We start from the raw sequence: 24,137 nt of genomic DNA, 5'->3' as shown, positions 1-24,137 counted from the left end.
GAAACTGTGCACGTTCTCCCGGGCAAACTGGGGACAGTTTGGGTCCATCTGTGGCAAGACACAAATGCTGGTGTTGTGCTGTTATTTGCACATCTGCCTGCAGACACTCAGCTTTGGCATCCAACCTACCTAGTGAGGATGGAAATCCTTCCATACAGGGTGAGCTTCTGGGCAACAATGAAGTGTGGGGTTGTTTCTTTTGTGGTCTCAACAGTCTGATTTCTACTGGTTTGTGTAAAAAGTCTTTCAGCTTTTCTCTCAGGATGCTATTTTAATCTCAAGGATCTTTGCTTTAAGAACAGTAGATATAATTACTTTATCACCTACAATATATGACACATTAACAATAGAGTGAGCTGCTTTATATTAAATGATAAAAAGTCTTCCCACACACTAGTTTTTAAATCATTGTCTGAAATAAAACAGCTTCTAATTGAGATACAATTGACTTTATAATACAATTAACACCTCCTTGATCTTCATTCATTTTAGATCAACAGTGCTTTGATGAAAAGAGTTCAGTATTATTTTTCTTTTTGAATTCCAGGACTTGGCTGGTTGTGAGCTGCCCTAGCGCTTTCTTCACAAAGGAGGGATTTTGATTTTTAAACAAGAATCCCTGTGCATTGTTTGAAATAGCCTGTTCATATTAAATAAGATGTTCTCTAAGTGCTGGCAGGGATACACGAGTACAATCTTCACAGACAAGTCACACAATCCTATTAATAAAACTCTTGCACTACCACGTATGGTGAGAAATGGAACATCAGCTGTGTAGAAAATCTGAAATGCACAAAGTTGGAAAGAACAAAAGAGAACAAACAACAATCTTTAGCAATAGCAGCTACAGAACCTTAGCAGAGGAAGTACCTATTCCAGAAACCATTAAATGAAAAGAATGTCACCCAAAAGAAGTGAGATGTTCAACCTTAACCAAGCCTCAGAAGCCCAGCTGTGGGCTGGATCGCCTGAGATAGCTGCACAAAAATACTGTTCAGCAAATTATTCTTGGCACAAACAAGAAGTTTGGTAAATGCCCTGGGAGAAGGAAACACCCTGATGGTGACACCCAGTGTCAAATGTATAAATACAGAGAGCTGGGGATGAACATTTGCAGTCCTGAAGCTTATCAGGTTCTGCGGCTAAATTTGGGGTTGCGGTTTTACTCTTGCCTGCTGTCACCATGAGCTGTGGCACCAAATCTTCGAGCAGTACCATCAGAATTAGCAGTGGAGGAGGAGGAGGTGGTGGTGGTGGTGGAAGATGCAGTGGTGGAGGTGGTGGAGGGGGTAGGTCTGGTGGATACTCCTCGATGTCCTCAAGAAAATACACCTCTTCTGGAGGCAGCGGGGGCTTTTCTGGGAGAAGCTTTGGTGGAGGAGGCTCCAGGAGCAGCTATGGGGGGGGCTTTAGCAGTGGCAGCTGTGGCAGGATCAGCCGCAGTAGCTATGGGGGAAGGATGAGTGGTGGTAGTTATGGAGGAGGAATGAGCTGTGGAAGCATGGGAGGAGGACTTGGATCAGGAGGGGGTGGTTTTGGGGGAATGGGAGGTGGTTATGGAGGTGGTGGATACAGTGGAGGTGGATTTAGTGGCTTTGGGGGTAGTGGTGGCTTTGGTGGTGGTGGCAGCTATGGAGGAGGCAGTTTTGGTGGCATGGGCTTTGGGGAGGATTCTGGCTTGCTCTCCACAAATGAGAAGCTGACCATGCAGAACCTCAACGATCGCCTGGCGTCCTACATGGATAAAGTGCGACGCTTGGAGGAGGAAAACTCCCAACTTGAGCAGCTGATCAGGGAGTGGTACAAAAGCCAAGCTCCCTCTCAGAGCAAGGATTACAGCCAATATTACAGGACAATTGAAGAGCTGCAAAACCAGGTATGATGTACTTTGATTAACTTAGAACAGGTTCTTATTGGAACAGCGCTTTCCTCATGCAGCACAAGGCCCCCGTTGGGGGTGATATTCCCCTTCCTGGGCTTTAGTCAGGAAGCAGAGTGGTGTGGGGACCACCAAATACACGTGTGGTAGAACACACCAGTCTGTGTGTTCTACCACACGTGTATTTGGTGCAGGGAGCATTGCTGGGTGCAGTGGCAGATCAGCACCAGTGCCCCATCACATCTCCCGTGCCATGCTCCCTTCAGTGCTGGGCTGCTGCTCGCTCGTTCTTCACTCTTAACAGCAGACTTCAGCCTTGCTTGTGTCGTGCTATTATTGCCATATTAATTGGATGTTTTTATGAATATACAGGAGAGCCAGCATATGCAGTTAGTCTCATTCCAGCACTCAGCCATTTAACAGTCATGTATCTCTTGTGTGAACATGGCTGTTCTCAAAAGTAATGGAAATTCTGCTGTCTCGCTGTTTTTTGTTGGTTGGGTTGGGGTTTTTTGTTTGTTTTTGCTTTATTGAATATGAGGAGTTAATTTAGTTATTCTTTCCAACAAGGTATTTTTAATGGATATTTAACAGTAAGGGCACTTTTTTTAATCTGGAAGCAACAAACTCATCTCTCTCAATAGCTCCTGCAGCTCTAGTCAGGCTTGAAGGCTTGACATTGCCATAAATCCCTTCTGCAAGGTGTTTGTGTACAGGTGTTTCTTGTCTCTGACATCAGACTGAAAAGACAACCGACTGAATAACACCTGCCCTCTCCATTTCAGATTGTTGGTGCCAATGTGGACCTTAACAGGATGCTTCTTGACATGGACAACACCAGAATGACTGTGGATGACTTCAGACTGAAGTGAGTCACTCCCTTTCTGGTTCCATCCACTTTGCCTCCCTTTATCTCCATGAGTTTGCATTGTCAATTAATCTTTGTAGAAGCTGGAGACTTTTGGCTACAATCACAGGATAGAGAATTGTTGGGAAAAGCATTCTGAGAAGGATTGCTTTGGGTTTTCCTTATTATTCTTCTCCAGACAAGTTCTTGAAGAGACACATTTAAGGGACTCCATTCTAAGTTTCTCCATCCTTGTATGCAGATTTATAAGCACAATCCTCATGGTATAAATCTCACAGAGAGAAACTGGACTGAAATCAAACACAGCTACTGGAGATAGAAAGGGAATGGGGTCCTTTCTTCTAGGAATTGACCAGAGATGTAAGATGGGAACTGTCCATAACTGAGATACCAAACAAAGAGGTCTGGCAGCGCTTTTACTCTCTTTCTTGTCTGTCATTCAGGTATGAGACTGAATACACCCTCCACCAGAGTGTGGCAAGTGATATCAATGGATTACGCCCACTTTTGGATCAACTGACTCTGTCCAGATCTGACTTGGAGACACAGTTTGAGTCCCTGAAGGAGGAACTGATCTTCCTGAAGAAGAACCATGAAGAGGTAAGTTTCTTCACACTTCAATAATTAAAGGCAACTCAATGAATTTCCCCTTGCTTTTTCCACCAGCAACAACCAGGTTTTGGCCACTGGTTTTGATCACCCAACTTGACACAAGCCAGCTTTGATGTTGAGGAGTGTGCAGAGAGCATAGCTGCCCACAGCTGGTGTCATGAGAGACCAGGTCAACACATGAAACCAGGGGCATGAATGGCTTTCAGTACAAACTACAGTTTGCTTGCTGAACTCATGGAAGGAAAATTGGATAGACTATATGGAGGAGTCAAAAGAAAGCATTTTACTCTCTTCAATGAGATTTCCCACTGAGAAGAAAAGATTCCCACAAAGTGTACACTGCATAGAATTCCTTACAACCCTGTGGAGGCAGTGCCACGGTTACCATGCATGCAGTGCCTGGCTGTGAGCACCAGAGCCTTGGGAATGTAAGAATTGTTCCATGGCAAGGGCAGGCAAAGCCCTTTTGCTGGATTCAGGAGCTGTGCGAGGATCCATGTCCTTTTCCTTCCCTTTATTTGAACTGATGCCATCCCTCCTTACCTTCACCCTTTGAGAACCTCATGGGGTTTTTGTGATTTTTTTCCAGGAAATGAGAGGACTGCAAGGCCAGACTGGTGGAGATGTCAATGTGGAGGTCAATGCTACTCCTGGCATTAACTTAATGGAAAAATTGAATGAAATGCGCTGCGAGTACGAGAGGCTCATTGAGAACAACAGGAAGGAGGTGGAAAGCTGGTATGAAACCAAGGTAAAGCACAGGCAGGCTTTGGTAATTAAATCCTTCACAAAGTACTGGACCTATTTACAGCTGGTAAAAGGCAACTTATCATGTGTTATTTAAGGGACAATAACTTTCAATTACTTTAGGCAGTTTCTTACAACAGGTCAGTCCTGGAACATCAGTTATGTGGTAAAACAAGTGGAGCCTCTGTGTTCCAGCAGCCAGTGAATTACCAGGGTATTGGCAGAGTGGCTTGTGGGAAATAAACAGTCTGCATGGAATCTTTATTATTATTAATTGATTTCCTGATGTTTTTATGATAACCCCACAATGTTTTCTAATTATAAAAAAGGCCTCAATTTTGGATGTCAATTTTTCAGATGGAAGAAGTTAATCAGCAAGTCCACTCCAGTGGCCAGGAGATACAATCAAGCAACCAGCAGATCTCTGAGCTGAGGCGTGAATATCAGAGTCTGGAAATTGAGCTGCAGTCACAGATCAGCATGGTAAGGAAAGGCATTTGCTTTACCTGTGACACAGTCTGTATGTGAGAAGAGCTACAGCCAGCAAGTAATCCACCCAAGGAGAATGGGATATTGGATTACTTACCTTCAATGATACCCTTTTTTCTGAGGATTTGTGAAGATCTGTTTACCCACATAAATAAATTAAAACCACCCCATTCCCATAACCCCTGCATTTTGTTTTCCCTTTGCAGATAGACTCTCTGCAGTCCAACCTGGATGACACAGAACGTCGTTACAACATGCAGCTGCAGCAGATCCAGGGCATGATCGGGCCCCTGGAGGAGGAGCTGGCCAGCATCCGCTGTGAGATGGAGAGCCAGAACGAGGAGTACAAGATGCTCCTGGGCATCAAGACCCGCCTGGAGCAGGAGATCCAGCAGTACAGGGCACTGCTGGAGGAGGGACAGCAAGATCTTGTGTACGTACTGATAGAACACCCAACTGCTGGTCAGGAAATGTAACAGGGGGCATCTGCAAAGCAGATTTTGTACTGAAATGAGGCTGATGCAGCTGTCTTGGCCAATGGCCTCCCAGGTGTGAGATAGTTCATTCTGTTCAGAATTTAACTCAACTGAAGAAAAATTAATGCAGAAATTGCAGGCAACCCCAACAAGGGAAGAGATGAGAATCTTGACTCCATGTTTCAGAAGGCTGATTTATTATTTTATGATATATATTATATTAAAAGAAAATTATATACTAAGACTATACTAAAAGAATAGAAGAAAGGATTTCATCAGAAGGCTAGCAAGGAAAGGAATGGAATGACAATAAAATCTTGTGACTGACAAGAGAGTCCAAGACAGCTGGACTGTGATTGGCCATTAATTAAAAACAACCACATGAGACCAATCAAAGATGCACCTGTTGCATTCCATAGCAGCAGATAATCATTGTTTACATTTCATTTTTGAGGCCTCTCAGCTTCTCAGGAGAAAAAGATCCTAGCAAAAGAATTTTTCTTAAAATATGTCCATGACATTAATTCTGAACTATCAGTTTGGGGCTGGACAAGGAAACTCATGTAAGAGAGCCTGGTTCTGTTTGTTAAGCAAATGTAAATAAGGCAACATGTTGCCTTTATAGTTTTACAGAATATTTACATTTGCCTAACAAACACATACCCTGCCCATTGGTAATGAAAAAGAAACAAAACTCTCAATAGGTGAAAAGAAGCCACATCACTCTGTGAGCCAACTAAAGTCCATATCTTGTAACTTTTTCTCTTTCTTCATATTGTCATGGTGATGGCTTTGGTACCTTCCTTGAGAGACATATGGGGCTTTCCTTATCTTCAGGAAGCCTTCACTGGCTCACAAGAACAGCACAAAAATGTCTTTCCTACATGGTTCCAGAAAAGCCATGAACTGAAAAGGCAGGAAAAGACTGTAAGCAAAACAAAACCTAACCCAAACCAACCAAAGTTTTCCAAACCTTTATAAAAATTTCTGGAAGTTCAAGCTACTTCAGCCTCACTTATGCAGTGTTCCAGCTTATTCTTGGAAATGGTGCCTGAAACAGCAGCAGAAGTTTCAGTCTCTTCATTCTGATTTTGAGCCATACATTGATATATGTGCTAAATATTGCAAGGAATCCCTAGGCAGAATGTGGGAAAAGCAAAAGCTCTTGCTTTTCAAGTTGAAGTTGACAGAGGGGATAATTTTTGGCACTGCTTCAGTTGTTTTGCTGTGCAGTGCTGGGCTCTAACCAGTAGCATGGCCCAGAGAGGTGCTGGCTCCTGGGCAGCAGATGTATTCAATGGCTTTTGGATGGCAAAGTGCTGTTGATTAATTTTTTTTTCCCCTTCTTTTTCTCTCTTTGCAGAATCCCAGCAGGAGGCATGGGAGGAGGCATGGGAGGAGGCATGGGAGGTGGTAGAATTGGAGGTGGCTATTCTGGAGGAGGAAGAGGAGGAGGTGGTGCCATGAGTGGTGGATATGGAGGTGGTGGCAGCGGAATGGGAGGAGGAATAGGAGGAGGAAGTTGTGGAGGAGGAATGGGAGGAGGAAGTGGTGGAGGAGGAATGGGAGGAGGAAGTGGAGGAATGGGAGGAGGAAGTGGAGGAATGGGAGGTGGAAGCAGCGGTGGATGCATTGGAGGAGGAGGAGGAGGAAGAACCTCAGGAGGCATCAGCAGTTCCCACTCCTACTCTTCATCTTCCCAGTCCCAGTCCTGCAGGAGTGGCGGCGAAAGCCAAGGTGAGGACTCTGGTATGGGCATAGTGTTCTCTCAGTCACATCCTGACTAATTTATGCACTAATTTATACCAACATACTCTTCCAGAGGCAAACAGTACTGAGGGTAAACTAAAATTTCTGAGAAGTATTAGATTTATTGTTACTAACAATTCTTTCCTCTTTGTGTGCAAAACTCCACTTCCAGAGCACACAGTCCATTTCTATTGCACTTTGTAGGTGATATCAGCTGATCTTGTAGTTTAACCTCAGCTGTTTTTTCCCATCTGTCTCATTCTTTGCAGAATCTCATAAATCCTGCAGCCTTTGTGCCATGCTGGAGTTTTCCTTTTTGCTTTTGGAATGCTTATGGCCACTCCCACATAATCCTAATGTCTGGGGGATGCTGGTATCTTGGACATTCAGTGCCAGGACTGATGAAGTTCATACTTGTTTTGTCTCTAAACAGGATATGGAAGAAAATCTTTTGACTAAGAATTTACATCAAGGATCCTCCAGCACAAGACCTTTCAAAAAGAAACTGACCCAAATCCGCTGCATTCCCCACGCTCCCAAGGAAAGATGATGCTCTGAACAGTTCCTGGGAGGTGCAGATGCCACCTCTCCCCCTGCCCTGCATGCTCTGTGCTGCTTCTGCCCACAAAGCTCTGCAGCTTTGGTCCTTGGCACTCAAACTGCTGCTTTACAGATCCAACCTGTTTGGTACTCAGGTTGCTCTGAATCAGGGAAATGTCTCTAATAAAATTTAATTTCTGTCTATGCAACCAGAATCCTGTATGGGGTTTTTCTTTCCTTCTGCAGGTGTAAACACTTAGAAAACACAAAGTCATGCCAAGACACACCTCCAGATAGAGAGGCTGATTATACACTCCAGTAGTTGATAACAAAATTTAGAGTTAAAACACAATTTCTGAGCAGTAGGGGCAGATCAGAATCTTCTTGGGTTGCGCCTTTGTTTTCTAATAACGTGTCAGATACTCCTGGGAGCTGAGTTCTGAGACACAGCAGATGAATATCAACCTGAAAGGGGCTGCAGAACCTCAGTGCTCAATGAGTCTAATGGTGCTGGTAGCACATGAGTGTCCACAAAGGAACACGAATGATTACAGAGATGTGGTTGTAAAATGAAACCAATGTTTCAATTCACAAAACCTTGATGGGTGCTCCTTGGTTTAACCTGGAAATGCACAGATAAGGGATCTTGTTTTGAAATGATAGGAAGTGAAAGGGAAATATAATTTACAGGAACTTCACAAAGTTCATTTCCATAAAATGTTAATATTGACAGCAATTGCCTTTGACCTCTGAGAAATTTAGTACATGTAAAAGGGCCTGGAATATTCACCTCTGTATACAGCTATCAGTGTATCCCAGCAACTGAGGGGCCAAAATTCCAGTGAGGCTGCCCAAGGGGAGGGTGCATCTCACCTGCACACAACCTTGCAGGCTGAGCTGCAGGTGCAGGGCTGCACACAAAGGAGAGGCCTCTGGGGTTGAGCTGAGAGTGAAACAAAATGTGAGTTCCACAGAAGAGGAGCAGCACTGCTGAGTAACACAACAGATGCATGTAAGTATGGATTGAGAGAACAGACACAAAACTGATTTCCAGAAATACACGTCACACTGCCATCTCAGCACTTGGAAACCATTCAGGGAAACAGAAACTCTTGACTTACACCAAGCCAAAGTGTGCTGGCATTGTGCTGGCAGGAACGAGCCTTTGCAGGCTTGTTAACAGAGTTTGTGCTGCATAAATGCTGCCAAGGACACACAACAGGAACAGTGAGATTCTAGTAATGCTTTTTTCTCTTTCTTTGGTTTAGAAACTTGGACTACACACACCAGCCATAAAGAGCCATGGTGTTCATGATAGATGGTCTGAGGATTAAGAATTGTGGGTATTCCAGAGCCCTCTAAGGGAGGGAATTGCATTGTCACCTCCTACAGGTGCAGGGAGAGGGACAGGGACCTCCACTGATGCCAGTCCACGCTCTAAACTAACCTTGGAAGAGTATTTATTTCCCTAACTCCTCATTACTTTGCTGCCCCACAGGCACTAAGTGCTACACACCATCCAGTGAAGTCCAGAAGGGGTTAAAACAGAATGCAAACAATAGCTACTGAGAGACCCCGGCGGAGGGAAGGATTTCCAAGATCATTTTACATCCATAAGGCACAGTTTTGGGTTTGTGTGGCAAGGTTTGGGTAGCAGGGGATACAGGGGGATTTCTGAGAAGAAATCTGGTGAGAAGCTGCCAGAAGCTCCCCCCATGCTCAATGGAGGCAGTGCCAGCCCAGGACAGCCCCGGTGCCAGCCAGGGCAGGGCCCCTCAGTGACGGTGGCAGCACCTCGGGGTAACAGAGCTACCAAGGGTGAACAAACCTGCACAGCTGCAGCCAGAGAGAGGAGTGGGCTTATTTCTTCTTCTGTAATATGGAACCTCTTCCTGAAACACCTCTAGGTTGAATCCATCCTCCTTCTCTGTGGATAAGCTGATTTTGATGTGGCAATTCACAGCAGGTCCCACCAGCTCCTTGTGCTTCCTTTGAACAGCCCAGTGACTCTTCTGTAGAACTGCAATGCTGATATTTAATGCACAGCTGGAAATCTGAAAATTTGTTTCTCTTCAAGGTTTTTTTCAGTTTCACAGAAGCCTGATTAGTAAAGATGGAAAAAGCAGCTCACTGCCATTCCCTATTGCATGGGCAGTGGAAAAAAGTACACAAGGATTTCTGACTCTCTGTTGGGTGGTGCAAGGTATTCTGTCGTGGTTGCAAAACACCCTTCACTGTAATGAGCTCAGGTAATGATGATATTTTCTCAGATCTAATCTTTGGCTGTTTTAATCAAACTTATTTTTTCATTGTATTATATAATTCAAGGACGTATTCTGAGAAATTACTATTTAAATACAGTGTGAAAATATGCTAAGTACAATATTTCTTCTCTCAATTTCCTCTGAGTCCATTTAAAACCATTACAATAAAATTAGGAGCTCTTTGAGAGGAAAAGATTTAATATCTTTTTCCTTGCACAATGTTACTTTCGTGGCTGTTACACAGAGTTTTCTTCAAGAAGAAAAAAGACTGTGATCCACATGCTGTATGTTCAAAGAAAGCTGAATGCCAGCAGGATCTTATTCAACACAGAGTGAAAAATTTGAAGTCTTCTTCTGTAACAGACATGGGAATGCAGTCTTCAAAATTCTAATTTTGGTGCATTAAAGTAGATCCCTATAAAGCTGATGAAATTTGAAATAAATCAATGAATGAAGAGTCCCTTGGAGGCTGCTGGTGTTATGAATCATGTCTGTGATCTCAGGTGGAAGACTAAAACTGAGCTACTGAGTTTCAAAGCATAAAAAGTAATGACCACAGACAATGAAGCAGAAGCTTCATTAGCTGCCGTTACCAGCGCGATATTGCCAGATTAACAGAAACTCAGACATACGACATTGTTCAACAAAGTATCCAACAAGGAGCCACCCACATTAAATTATAGTGCAGCTCGATGTGAATCAACTAAGACATATTTGCACTGAATGGTAATGCCTTTTACTTACCTCAGACAAAATTCCTCTTAGCACATCATTTTTGGCATGAGCACTATGGCTGGCAAGCCCCATGGGAAGCTGGACTGCCTGGCAGGTGACACCCACCTGGGCAGGTATAAAGAGCCACCAGCAAGGACAGCCCGCTGCACTTTGATTTCCTGAATCTCGCTGTGCACAGCTTCGCACCTGGAGCTGAACATCTGCTCCTTTCACCATGAGCTGCAGCATCAAGAGAACGTCCAGCACCTCGTACAGGAGCGGAGGAGGAGGTGGCGGTGCCTGCGGGGGCAGCAGCGGCCGCAGCTCCTCCGTGTCCTGCCGGCGCTACGCCTCCTCCGTCATCGGCGGGGGCAGCTACGGCGGCGGCCTCAGCATGGGCAGCATGGCCGGGGGCTTCGGCGGGGGCTTCGGCGGGGGCTTTGCGGGGAGCTGCGGCCCCGGGGGGGACCTGCTGCTCGGCGGCAATGAGAAGGTCACCATGCAGAACCTCAACGACCGCCTGGCCTCTTACCTGGACAAGGTGCGCATGCTGGAGGAAGAGAACGCTCAGCTTGAGCACCACATCCGCGAGTGGTACAGGAAACAAGCTCCCAGCGTTTCCAAGGACTACAGCTCCTACTACCAGACCATCGAACAACTCCAGAATCAGGTAGGATCATCCTGGCTCCATCTCCCACATGCTCCTCTCTCCTCTAAGGCCTTCCTCCTTCCTCTTTGCTTCTTCCTCCTCTCTCTGTCCTCAACACTGGCTCTACCACCTGTAGGATGGCCGTGCTGGTGGTACCTCAGGCACAAACCTGCTGATCTTCACCTCCCATCCATCCCCTGGCTGAGCAAACCCTCAGAGCAGCCCACAGGCAGCAGGGCACAGCCCGAGGCACCAGCAGCTCCAGCAGCCACAGACACGCTGGCTCATGCCATGAACATCCCACGTTGTGCAGGTGCCTCCAAACCAGCCATGTGTGGTTTGCAGTGCTTCCCTCTGCTCCCAGCCACATCAGCTGGATGGAGTGCAAAGCCAAAGTAGGGTCTGAGCTCTCTTTGTCCCTTCACCCTCCTGCAGACAGGACTGAGTTCCTCCATCACACAGTACCAAAAAAACAGATTAAACAGATACTGTGAAGAAGCACTGTATATAGAAAGCGCTGCAAACTCTTTGGGATTCATGAGAAAAGGAAGAGCATGGATTTGGCAGGATGGTCTGTGGTAGCACAAGCTTCACTGAAAAGTAAATCTGGATCGTTACCCTTCCATATGCCCCCTGCACTACTGCAAGAAATAATTTTAAGACACTCATTAATACCCTACCAAAACTTAGAGCCTTCTTTCTGCTTGTCCTGGAAACAGAGAACACAGAAAGACTCCTCTCCACCTTCCCCTTTTGCAGATTATTTCTGCCACTGTGGACAATAACAGAATGCTTCTGGACATTGATAACAGCAAGATGACTGCTGAAGACTTCAGAATGAAGTGAGTAGCTCCCTGTGAACCTTGCCTGTCTGTCAAATCCCTCTTATCATCATCTAGGAAGACAAGGGAGGACTGCCCTGGGTGGTATTACTGAGTCATCCTGTTTTACTGGAATACTGATCTTAGAAAGATATGTGCTATTGACTGTCAGTATTTCATTTCCCCATTCCTCTGTCTCTGTGTGTGACACAGGTATGAGAATGAGCTGGTCATCCGTCAGACCGTGGAGGCTGACATCAATGGCCTGAGAAATCTCATGGATGACCTGACTCTGGTTAGATCTTCCCTGGAATCTGAGCTGGAGTCCTTGAAGGATGAGCTGATTGCTCTCAAGAGAAACCATGAGGAGGTACGATCCAATGATAAATAGCACAGCCAAAGACACAATCCATTGATTCTTCATGGCCCCCACCATCACATATCAAGTCCATTTTGCCTTATGTCAGGGGATTGTCAATCCTTTGTATCTTGTTAGTGCTTTGCCCTAGCAGAACAATTGACCTGTGTGTGCTCTTGTCTCTCTCTTTGCACTCCCTGCAGGAAATGAGGCAGCTCCAGTCCCAAACTGGTGGCGACGTGAGCGTGGAGGTCAATGCTGCCCCTGGACAAGACTTGACAAAGATCCTGAATGACCTGAGAGATGAATATGAGCAGATCATTGAGAAGAACCGCAGGGAGGTGGAGCAGTGGTATGAAGTCAAGGTATGTAGCAATGTCCAGAGTGGAGTCTCCTTTGGTGGCACAGCCCAGACACCCTGGTACCGGGAATGATTGAAAGGGAGAGACTCCCTGCAGGTGTGAGCTCTCATTCAGCAAATCTGCTCCCTTGTGGCTCAGCAAGTGTCTCTGGGGTTTGACTCTGCAGATCCAAGAAGTCAATCAGCAGGTCACTTCCAGCAGCCAGGACATCCAGACCAGCAGCCACCAGCTGAGCGAGCTGAGGCGCGAGATGCAGAACCTGGAGATCGAACTGCAGGCACAGCTCAGCACGGTACACAGGCAGCATCTGCAGGCCCTTCCCTCCCTGGCACGGGCAGGCAGCTGTAGAACTCTGCTCCTCACCTCCTGTGTTTGCCTTTCCAGAAAAGCTCTCTGGAAAACTCCCTGGCAGAAACCGAGTCTCGCTACGGATTCTTGATGCAACAAATCCAGGTGCAGGTCAACTCCGTGGAGGAGGAGCTGGCCAGCATCCGCTGTGAGATGGAGGCTCAGAGCCAGGAGTACAAGATGCTCCTGGGGATAAAAACCCGCCTGGAGCAGGAGATCCAGCAGTACCGGGCACTGCTGAATGAGGGGCAGCAGGATCTTGTGTATGTATTTCATGTTATAGCAAGGGAGTCAAAAGAAATCCTCATGTACTTATTTGCCAATAGAGACTTTTTGTCTTTGAAGCTACATCAACGTATCTTTCAATTGAATATCCAATGTTAGTAGGTTTTGATGAATTCTCTGTTGGCTTTTTTTTTTTTTAACAGTACTTCCCAAGGAGCTTTCCAAGGAGGTGGAAAATCCTCCCAGTCATATTCTGCTTCCTTCTCTCATTCCCAGTGTGGAGAAATGTCAGGTAAGTCAATACTTTGTAAGCAGGTCATTATTAGTGGGTTACATCTGCCCCAATAGCTACAATGTATTTGGTCAGAAAAAGGTTTGTAGTTTGGGTGGGAAAGATTCCGAGGTCCATTAGCCTGGGAGTGAGAAACCTCATTACTCTGCTGCAGCAGAATCAGGGGTTGAAATACAGCAAGTGCTGCTCTTCCCTCTGCCTAAATATAAAATACAGTTTATAAACTTTATGGGATGGGAAATACTTACTGGAATAATAAAAAAATACAGTTCTGACAAAGCACCCAGGGTGCTGCTGGGCATGGAGCCTCTGCACCTCTGCTGCTAACACTGTCAGGCGTAAGAATTCCACTCAGCAGGAATGCTCAGACTTCCCCTGAAGGCAGTGATTTGCTCTGTGCTCACACAGGGCAGTCAAGAGTGTGCTAGAGCAGCAGGAGAGACCCTGGCACCGCCCGGCTGCAATGCTCCGACCATGGGCGGCGAGAGACACCCGAGAGTTTCTGCAGCTCGGCCGAGGGAAGGGTTTGGAAGAGCCTGGTCACCTGCCCCAGCACCCCCTCCTTCTCCCTGCAATGCTTGGCTTACTCAACTTGTCTTTGGCAACTCATTCTTTGTTAAAGGGTTCACACTCTGCTGGTAACTCTGCTTTAATAAATCTTTATGTCTGCAATTCAAATCACAACATGTCTGAGAAAATAAATGTAACCAACCTCGTGGGGGTACTTATCCAGATCATCCAGTAAATACAGGCTGTGGAGTTGTACTGGGTACATGATCTCACAACAGTCCATTCTGCACTAGGAAAATGGACACAGTGCTGGGATAGAACCACTGAGTGAAAGGAAATATCAGGAATTGTGACCATGGCTGCATGGGGTGAGACAACAGCCAGCCTCTGCTGAGGGGAACTGCTGGGTGAGGCTGGCAGAACTCTCTCTTCACAAGCAAGAGGTATAAGGCTGCAAAGAGAAATCTAGTTGTCAGTTCTTGCCACAATTTTTCTCCTTCCTGAGATGTTAAAAAACATTTACAATTTTGTTTCTTAATGGTCACTAAGGGGTTGCTTTCTGGCCCCTTGCCTTGCCACTTGTACTAAAGAGAATGAATTATGTGAGTGAAAGGAGAAAGAAAATACAAATGATGGGTAACTATCAGGAGATTAACTGTTAATTTACTAAACTGTGCCCAATGGTACTACTGTGAGTTATCTGAGTCCATTGATCTCATCACAGCCAGAGTACTGTGGGAAGGAAGGTGTGACTCAGGAGAGGTTCTTCCAGTATGAAGGGGCTTCCTCACAAGTATTTCTACACCTTCTGTTGCACAGAGAATGACGTATTGCTGACTTCTGTTGGGAGAAACACACAGCAAGACAATGGATCTGTTCCCTTCAGTGTCATGCACCAAAAACATTCCAGTGTTTATGATAGAAATTTCTATTTAAATACTGATCTAATACCAAGAACCCAATTTCTGTTAGTACACAGAGCTGGCTGATATTCTGCCTTAAGAGAAATGAGACACATTCCTTTCACTGAAGGTATTTTCTATATTTTACTGCTTAAGAACATAAAATATGCAACAAAATTAGAGATGAGACAGCAATACTAAATTAGGGCAGCTCCTTTAGATGTATTTTGCTTTCTCAAGATCACAGTGAAGCCCCTTTCAGTCCCTGACTGTTGTGCTCCAGATACATGAAATCAACCATGTATCACTTACAGGTGCCTGTTTGTCCCTTCCCACTGATTAAACCTGGTTTCTGGTATTTCCCATTTCATTTCACACCAAAGGATAGATCTGTTAGGGTAATGCAATGAAACATTTTCTCATCACAACCAACATAGAAGAGTTTGATTTTGTTTAGGTGTTCTCTCAGTAACCACATGCCTCTGCCAGCACAGCACCCTGACTGCAGCCTGCAGTGTGCCCAAAAAGTATACATTTTCTACTTCTGTTGAAAAAATGACTTTTATCAGTCCAGCATCAGGAATTTGTGTGAATAAAAGCCTGTCTACAATTAATAAAAAGCTCATTTCAGATTTTAACTGTATAGAAAGTGATGTAAAGCAAATGCAAACATGACTTTTGTCTCTAGAGGCTGCCAGAGCTCACTCAGGTCTCAGCTGTGTTTACTGTACCCAAAGCAGCTGAAGGAGACATCTTTTAAAGCCAGATTATTGAACCTTAAACTACAGAAAATGTCTATAACTGAGGAATTTAGAATTCAATTAGTTGCCATCATCAATAAACAGGAGCGCATGGAAGCAGGAAGAGAGAAATTGGAACAGGAAAGGATCCTTCTGCTGGAACAGCTTAATTTCCCTTGGGAAGCATCTCTAAATTTGTCCTTTTTCAGTGGTAGGAAGGACTATGAATAATGATTTAGATCAGCCGTGGAATTAAAATAGCTCACACTTAATAGGATTTTCTGTAGGTCTATACATACACAAGTTTATGAGCCCACTGCATGGAGTGACATAAGAGGAAGATGAGCCCAGAATGACGGGTTGTGGAAATCCTATAGCTCTGGATGAACTGAGCAAATGCTCAGGTTGAGTGAAATGAAATCCTATAGCTCTGGATGAACTGAGCAAATGCTCAGGTTGAGTGAAATGAAATCCTATAGCTCTGAATGAACTGAGCAAATGCTCAGGTTGAGTGATGCTGCAGGACAATGGATGAGGAATGCACAAACAGAGTTCCTGATGAAACTCTTGGGAGTTGCACTCTTCTTACCAAGACCACGTTTGACTCATTTACTGTAAAACAATTAATTACCAGTAATTGTATCTAGGATTGTTCTCTCCCTGTAGTTTGACTGAAGACATACATCCAGTAATGGCATCACAGTCTCTGTGGAAACCACAGGCTGCTTTTGGTTCCTCTGCCAATTTGGAACATCCAACTTCACCAGTGAGTAAACAGCACTGGGAAAGGATTCACAGCACTCCTACTTCAAACAAACTTCTGACGTGCAGAGGTCCATGGGGCATACTATGAGCAAAAGGTCTGCCAGAGGAAAATGTGATTTCAAAGCTCTTACAGTGCCTTTGAATGGCTGAGGAGCCTCAACATCTACAGTAGAACATGTCTGACCTGCTTGTCCATCGTGAAAAGTAATGGCTCCTGAACAGTCTTGGCTCTTTTGGCTCCTGAACAGTATTGGCTCTCCTGGCTTGTGAGGTAAATCAGCAGGTCCAAACTCACTCACAACAGCCAACTCAGGCCAAGAGCCACAGGACAGTGGCCAGAAATGCACATGGAGACAAGGAAATACCCCCAAATTACAGAACAGTCTAGAGATTAAATGTTTGGGATGCAGTTATGGCAGTAAGGATGGTTAGAGCACCTATTCAAAAAAGAGGAGAGGAACAGAAAGACAGAGAAAAGGCACCTGGTGACAGTATGAAATTACAGCATTGGGAAATGTCAGAAATTGTTGGGCCGGGTTTTGTGATGCAACAATGCTGAGAAGGAGATATAAAATCAACACCTCTGGCACTAACACCAATCAGCAATAAACTTCTCATAGGGGAGAATAAAAGTGCATTTCAACAATCTAATGAGGAAAATATGACTAAGGAATCACACCCTGTGAGAAAATAATTTTTATTTTTTAATAAAGATGACTCAGTCTCAATAACATATGCAAAGCACCTGGTTCTGACGTGTGGATAATTAGAGAGCTACCAATAAAACAACAATCATAATTATGTAGATCAAAGGCTCTGTGATATGGGGGTGGTGGTGTGTCAAGAAAGAGGGTGAATGGTTTTCCATGATCCTTCAGTCAGCCATAACACATTAGTAACTTTATGGATCTAATAATCACTGTGGCTAAGAAAAAAAAAATCCTGCTTGAGCCACAACTGCAGGGTGTGTGTAAGTAACAGCATAAATGGAGAAACCGACAACAAAAAAATGAGTAAATTATAACTTCCAAGTAGAGATGGATTTCCATCAAAGTTCAACCCTCACATAATGAGACCCCTTGTCATTCAGGCTTAAAATTTACATTTTCCAAAAGTTATTTAAAGGCAAAATTTCCTTTCCAAAGAAGGGCTTACCACAATCTGCCCCCTTACCAACATGGTGCAGTGGTGCAGCACAAAGGGACAAAAGACTGAAGGTAAGGGGGATCTAGAAGGTCATCACAGCTGACTCTGTTATACAAGGATAAAACCCCCAACATCAATTGACTAGATCAGATTTGAAACTCTCTCTTCCATCCACAGCTCCTGCAATGGAAACTCTTCAAGACCCTTCCGCCTCTCAAAGTTAAAAATTTCCCCTTAGTTTCTAGCCCAAACACACTCAAATCCAGACTGTGCCCTTTCCTACATGGACAATAGGTTGTTCTGTATTTCAAAGAGCCCTGGTTCCTCCTTCCTCAAGAACCAGCTGATAACAATCTCAGCCTCTAACTGGCCAAGCCAAGTCCTCTTCTTTCCAAGGATACAGACAATGCAGCCATAGAGACTTCATGTACATATTTCAGTTTAAGATAACCTCTGAGTGATTGGAAATATGCACAAAAATGTTTAAAAACTCACAACTTTAAAATGGCAGTACTGCATGCATACCAGAGCATGAGACAGGAGAATTTCCTGTAACTGATACCACCAGAGTTTGGTGAGAACAGAAATAACACAGCTGCTGTTAAGCTCATTCTACTGTGATTTACCACTAAGTACTCTGAGAGACAGTGCCCTCTGTGAGCTTTCTTTTCTAGGGAAAAAAAACCTGAACTCTAGATCCTGACCTAAAACAGAACTTCTTAAGAGATTCTCTTTCCAGAAGTGGCAGTTCTGAGGTGAATTTGAACCAGCCTCACACGAAGGGTGTTTGAGTTCATACTTCTCCAAATCTGAAATTAAAGCAGAGTGATTAGGTGGTGCTTTCACCACCTGTTTTGAGGACAAAAGAAAATTACTCCAAAGAACAAAGAACAACTATTAAAATGAGTCTCACTCACTAAGTAGCCAGCAACGAGCTATCTCCAACAAAATCTAACTCACAGCCACCCACCCGAAATTGCAGTGCAGGCTTGGGGTGAATCAGCATGCAAACCCAGTACCTGGGGGGAGGGCTGTCCCAAGCCCCAAAAGAAATTCCCCTTAGCACATCACTTTCTGCATGAGCACTATGGCTGGCAAACCTCATGGGAAGCTGGACTGCCTGGCAGGTGACACCCACCTGGGCAGGTATAAAGAGCCACCAGCAAGGACAGCCCGCTGCACTTTGATTTCCTGAATCTCGCTGTGCACAGCTTCGCACCTGGAGCTGAACATCTGCTCCTTTCACCATGAGCTGCAGCATCAAGAGAACGTCCAGCACCTCGTACAGGAGCGGAGGAGGAGGTGGCGGTGCCTGCGGGGGCAGCAGCGGCCGCAGCTCCTCCGTGTCCTGCCGGCGCTACGCCTCCTCCGTCATCGGCGGGGGCAGCTACGGCGGCGGCCTCAGCATGGGCAGCATGGCCGGGGGCTTCGGCGGGGGCTTCGGCGGGGGCTTTGCGGGGAGCTGCGGCCCCGGGGGGGACCTGCTGCTCGGCGGCAATGAGAAGGTCACCATGCAGAACCTCAACGACCGCCTGGCCTCTTACCTGGACAAGGTGCGCATGCTGGAGGAAGAGAACGCTCAGCTTGAGCACCACATCCGCGAGTGGTACAGGAAACAAGCTCCCAGCGTTTCCAAGGACTACAGCTCCTACTACCAGACCATCGAACAACTCCAGAATCAGGTGAGATCATCCCAATGCACGTGGGTGCATCTCCCACATGCTCCTCTCTCCTCTAAGGCCTTCCTCCTTCCTCTTTGCTTCTTCCTCCTCCCTCCATCCCCAGCACTGGGCTCTACCACCTGTAGGATGGCCGTGCTGGTGGTACCTCAGGCACAAACCTGTTGAGCTGCACCTCCCATCCATCCCCTGGCTGAGCAAACCCTCAGAGCAGCCCAAAGGCAGCAGGGCACAGCCCGAGGCACCAGCAGCTCCAGCAGCCACAGACACGCTGGCTCATGCCATGAACATCCCACGTTGTGCAGGTGCCTCCAAACCAGCCATGTGTGGTTTGCAGTGCTTCCCTCTGCTCCCAGCCACATTAGCTGGATGGAGTGCAAAGCCAAAGCACCTGGATGGAAGGATCTGAGCTCCCTTTGTCCCTTCACCCTCCTGCAGATAGGTGAAGAACTGAGTTCTTCCCTTACAATCAACTGTTTTCACAATGAGATCACTTACAGCATCGGGCAAAGCCCACGCTGCCTCCTACACCCAGAGTGCAGAACCCCATGGGGGCTTGGCCATCTCCCAAAATAAATGTTCTTCTGTTCTTTCCCCCCATCAATATACTCTTTCATCAAAATCTTTGGGAAGCCAAAACCTTGCACACACCAGTCTGTATGGCATGGCAACTGAGGAACTTTCTGAGGCCCCTGCACTACTCTATAAAACAATCATTAACGCTCTACCAGAGCTTTGTGTCTTTTTCTGCTTTTCACTTAGTTTTTATCAAAGTGTTCTTTGGTAGAGTGTTCTACCTGTTCTAGATTCTGGAAATCTAGAACACAGAAAGACAACTGTCCACCTTCCCCTTTTGCAGATTATTTCTGCCACTGTGGACAACAACAGGATGATTCTGGACATTGACAACAGCAAGATGACTGCTGATGACTTCAGAATGAAGTGAGTACCTCCCCGTGAACCTTGCCTCTTTTGTGTCACAAATTTTATGAGACTCATGAATGCAGGTGGATGAAGCCCTGTCTAAAGTGGTGTGACCAAGCCTACACATCGAAATGAAATGAGTGTGCAATACTTTGCTTTCCTTTGGTACAGGTATGAGAATGAGCTGGTCATCCGTCAGACCGTGGAGGCTGACATCAATGGCCTGAGAAACATCCTGGATGGTCTCACTAGCACTCGGTCTTCCCTGGAATGTGAGCTGGAGTCCTTGAAGGATGAGCTGACTGCTCTCAAGAGAAACCATGAGGAGGTACGATCCAATGATAAACAGCACAGCCAAAGACACAATCCATTGATTCTTCATGGCCCCCACCATCACATATCAAGTGATTTTCACCTTATGCCATGAGATTGTTGTTCCTTTGTCCCTTTGTAGTGCTTTGCCCTAGCAGAACAATTGACCTGTGTGTGCTCTTGTCTCTCTCTCTGCACTCCCTGCAGGAAATGAGGCAGCTCCAGTCCCAAACTGGTGGCGACGTGAGCGTGGAGGTCAATGCTGCCCCTGGACAAGACTTGACAAAGATCCTGAACGACCTGAGAGATGAATATGAGCAGATCATTGCAAGGAACCGCAAGGAAGTGGAGCAGTGGTATGAAGTCAAGGTATGTAGCAATGTCCAGAGTGGAGTCTCCTTTGGTGGCACAGCCCAGACACCCTGGTACCGGGAATGACTGAAAGGGAGAGGCTCCCTGCAGGTGTGAGCTCTCATTCAGCAAATCTGCTCCCTTGTGGCTCAGCAAGTGTCTCTGGGGTTTGACTCTGCAGATCCAAGAAGTCAATCAGCAGGTCACTTCCAGCAGTCAGGACATCCAGACCAGCAGCCACCAGCTGAGCGAGCTGAGGCGCGAGATGCAGAACCTGGAGATCGAACTGCAGGCACAGCTCAGCACGGTACACAGGCAGCATCTGCAGGCCCTTCCCTCCCTGGCACGGGCAGGCAGCTGTAGAACTCTGCTCCTCACCTCCTGTGTTTGCCTTTCCAGAAAAGCTCTCTGGAAAACTCCCTGGCAGAAACCGAGTCTCGCTACGGCCGCATGCTCCAACAAATCCAGGCGCAGGTCTGCTCCGTGGAGGAGGAGCTGGGCAGCATCCGCTGTGAGATCGAGGGTCAGAGCCAGGAGTACAAGATGCTCCTGGGCATCAAGATGCGCCTGGAGCAGGAGATCCAGCAGTACCGGTCGCTGCTGCAGGAGGGGCAGCAGGATCTTGTGTATGTTCTCTGTTCGCAAATAAGGGCACCAATTTTATCACAAGCTTTTCTCTCTTGGCACTTACAGAAGATAGAGTAGAATATTTTACTTGTCTCTAGCTGAAATCTAAGTTCAGCAACTTTTATTCACAGCATCGGCATTGAAATGCGTCTATCAAAAACCTCATCATCAGATCAAACATCAAGGGAAACACAGAGCAGATTGTTACTGCCAGGTTTTGAGTTAATCAGTTCCTCTTGACCTGTTTGCACAGAGTGAATTCAATGAGAGGAATCACTGTGCCAAACCAAATTGTAATGAAGTTCCTTCTTTCAGCAGACAAATAAGCACAGTTGGACTGTGAGAGTACAAGAATTTTACTGCAGCAGTCTCTTGCTGTCTCTGCTTTTACAATTTTCTAGGAAAATACAGCTGAATTGAATGAAATGAAAATATATATATAAAAATACATTTGCAAGATCCAGGAAAAGCTGAGTTGTTACATTCACTGCACATGATGTCAGTATGTATTTATTGCTCCCTTAATTAAAACTCCTTTCCTTTTACAGATCATGTCAAGGAGCTCTCCAAGGAGGAGGTATGTCCTCCCACTCTTCTAGTTCTTACTGTCATGGTCAATCTAGTGACAAGGCAGGTACGAAACATCTTTCAAAGAGCATCCAAACTTATGGCTTCCACATTTTGTGTTTCATCCCTTTTCCTGTTAATACCAACCTTGTGCTATGGTTTCCACATCTGCAATTGCAGCAGGGATTAAACCATTCACAATCAAAGCTCTTCATTTCAAAGTGGTTTGGCTCCAATTCCAGAGACAGGCTAAGCTCCTTTCCCATGCTTTTGCTAACAAATATGTAAATGGTGGATGGATCTGAAATGTCAGTGCTGCAGAGAGACTCTTGGTTTCCCTATCAGAGCAATGGTTTCTTCTTTCTTTCCACAGGACAGTCAAGAGTGTGTTAAGATACCAGTGACCTGTTGGGCTTCCTTGATCCAGTCGGTGCCGTGGGAGCAGCCGGCCCTCAGCGTGGTGTGACCTACGCCATGCACAGACTGCTCTCCAAATGCTATTCATTAAATCAAATTTCATAATTACTAGGCTTTTCCTAAAACTATCTACCCCTCCCTTTAGATCCTGTCCAGCATTGTGATCAGTGTGCTCACACACAGGTTTCTGCAGTGCACTTGGTTCTCTACTGAACAACAATTCCTTGAATAAAGCTTTATCTTTCTGCAATGCAAAGAAAACTCTGTGTCCAGCAGTCTATTTGGTATATTAATATTCTATTTACACTTAGGTGTAACAAGTCAGGCACACAAAGAAATTAAGGTTGCGTGAATTGTGTAATGTGGCTCCAAAGAAATATGTGAATTCTAAATCATATGATGACTGGATAAAATCCTGGAGATGAAGAAACACATCCACATTAAACTCAAGGGTGACACCTATGGGGAACAGAAAGGGGTGAGGGAACCCCTTCTTCATAGAATATGTTGCAAGGGGTGTGCAAGTAGTTGATTTGCCAATTCAGCAGCTGAAGTGAAAAATCAGGACTAATTAACCTCAAAATTTCATGAAAATTTTGTCAAATCAAAACCACTTTTCCTTAGTCACTGAACAAGAACAAGAAGTCCTATTTAGGCAGCCCTTTCCCAGCTTCTGGGTGAGAGCTCTGTCTAATCTTTATCAATTAAGCAAAGGGTTAGATCAGGAAATGAGTGAGGAGTATAAAAGTTCTACTAACCCAACATTTAGTTGTTGGGATTATTCCTCCTGACATGTTGGAAAATCTGAGCTCAAGTCTTTTATCTGGAAGTTCCAGATGGAGGAGTGTGTTCCTATATCCCATAGGGTCATTCCCAGATCTGTGCTGGGTGGAACTCTGGGTGGAGAACGGCAACGGTGCAGGCAAGGTTCAAGCTTTGTCACTAAACCTGCCCCACTTCGTGTTCCACACTCAGCTTATTTGGGCTCAACAGAGGAATAAAACGGGTGAAATATCTCAGTCATTTCAAACAGAGAAATCTGCATTTCAGTGTTTGATTTGCAGGGCTAAGGAAGCTGCTGAACAGGGTCAGCCACATAGCAGGGAGTGACTCCACTGCCGCCCTGCCCCAGACCCTGGGTGGGTCTCAGAGGCTCCATTGTTCCCTGAACACCTCCTAAATCATCGACATTTCTTATCCTGTCACGCAGCTTTACACTTACACTTTGGTTTGCAAAGAGTCAGGACAGGTAAAACATCATCATTTTGGACAACAAGGTATTATTTTAAAATATATCAAACTGTTCCATGTTACAATCCGGGCTGGATTCTCAGCTCAGCAGGAAAGGGATGAGTCAGAGAAAATATTTCCATGGGAAACAAAGGTTTGTAATGTCAAAGCAGATCTGCCACTCCTTGGAGTCACAACAGGACTCTTCTGCTCTGCACAAGTAACAGAGATTCTTCTGCCTTATGATCCCTTTTACTCCTCTCTCTTATCAACCAATGCTGACTATCCCAAACTCCCCCAGCACTAGCCAGCTATAATGGACTTTGGGATCAAATACGTTTTTAGGCACAGTTTAACTAGGAAGAATTTCTGTAATCCCAGAAAGGAGCCATTTGTGCTCTAGGCTGCCTGTTGGGAACATTCCTGAGTCTCCTGCTTCCCTTCTGCTCTCTTTGAGGTGGGACACGTTTGCAGTGGCAGCATGAGGGAATGCTGTTATTGAGCCTTATCCTGCTCCAGTGGCGTGTCCCACAGCCCCGTACCAGGGACAGGATTTATCTGTGGGTGACAGAGT

The 24,137-nt window shown here is 45.6% G+C and overlaps 3 protein-coding genes across 4 annotated transcripts; all 3 read left to right on the top strand.

The window, feature by feature from the left end:
- Positions 1–1,183: 1,183 nt before the first annotated feature.
- On the top strand, positions 1,184–7,279 carry LOC136567214 (keratin, type I cytoskeletal 10-like). Of its 2 annotated transcripts, XM_066566723.1 has the most exons (9): positions 1,184–1,876; positions 2,665–2,747; positions 3,191–3,347; positions 3,949–4,110; positions 4,464–4,589; positions 4,802–5,028; positions 6,435–6,553; positions 6,602–6,808; positions 7,254–7,279. In XM_066566723.1, the coding sequence occupies exons 1-9, from the start codon at positions 1,184–1,186 to the stop codon at positions 7,277–7,279; spliced, it is 1,800 nt and encodes a 599-aa protein (XP_066422820.1). The 2 variants fall into 2 exon arrangements, with proteins under 2 accessions (XP_066422820.1, XP_066422819.1); XM_066566722.1 differs by having other exon boundaries at positions 6,435–6,808.
- A 3,294-nt stretch (positions 7,280–10,573) lies between these two features.
- Positions 10,574–13,449, top strand: LOC136567175 (keratin, type I cytoskeletal 15-like). The gene is made up of 7 exons (XM_066566675.1): positions 10,574–11,008; positions 11,747–11,829; positions 12,022–12,178; positions 12,370–12,531; positions 12,695–12,820; positions 12,913–13,139; positions 13,305–13,449. The coding sequence occupies exons 1-7, from the start codon at positions 10,574–10,576 to the stop codon at positions 13,447–13,449; spliced, it is 1,335 nt and encodes a 444-aa protein (XP_066422772.1).
- A 5,254-nt stretch (positions 13,450–18,703) lies between these two features.
- LOC136567174 (keratin, type I cytoskeletal 15-like) lies at positions 18,704–24,048 on the top strand. Its single transcript, XM_066566673.1, has 8 exons — positions 18,704–19,138; positions 19,995–20,077; positions 20,231–20,387; positions 20,579–20,740; positions 20,904–21,029; positions 21,122–21,352; positions 23,164–23,177; positions 24,021–24,048. Exons 1-8 carry the CDS (start codon positions 18,704–18,706, stop codon positions 24,046–24,048), a joined length of 1,236 nt encoding a protein of 411 aa, XP_066422770.1.
- The last annotated feature ends 89 nt before the right edge of the window (positions 24,049–24,137 follow it).

The sequence above is a fragment of the Molothrus aeneus genome, chromosome 28 (assembly GCF_037042795.1).
Source record: "Molothrus aeneus isolate 106 chromosome 28, BPBGC_Maene_1.0, whole genome shotgun sequence".
Lineage (NCBI taxonomy): Eukaryota > Metazoa > Chordata > Aves > Passeriformes > Icteridae > Molothrus > Molothrus aeneus.
Note: the sequence above shows the minus strand (reverse complement) of the source record. Positions and strands in the feature narration are given on the sequence as shown.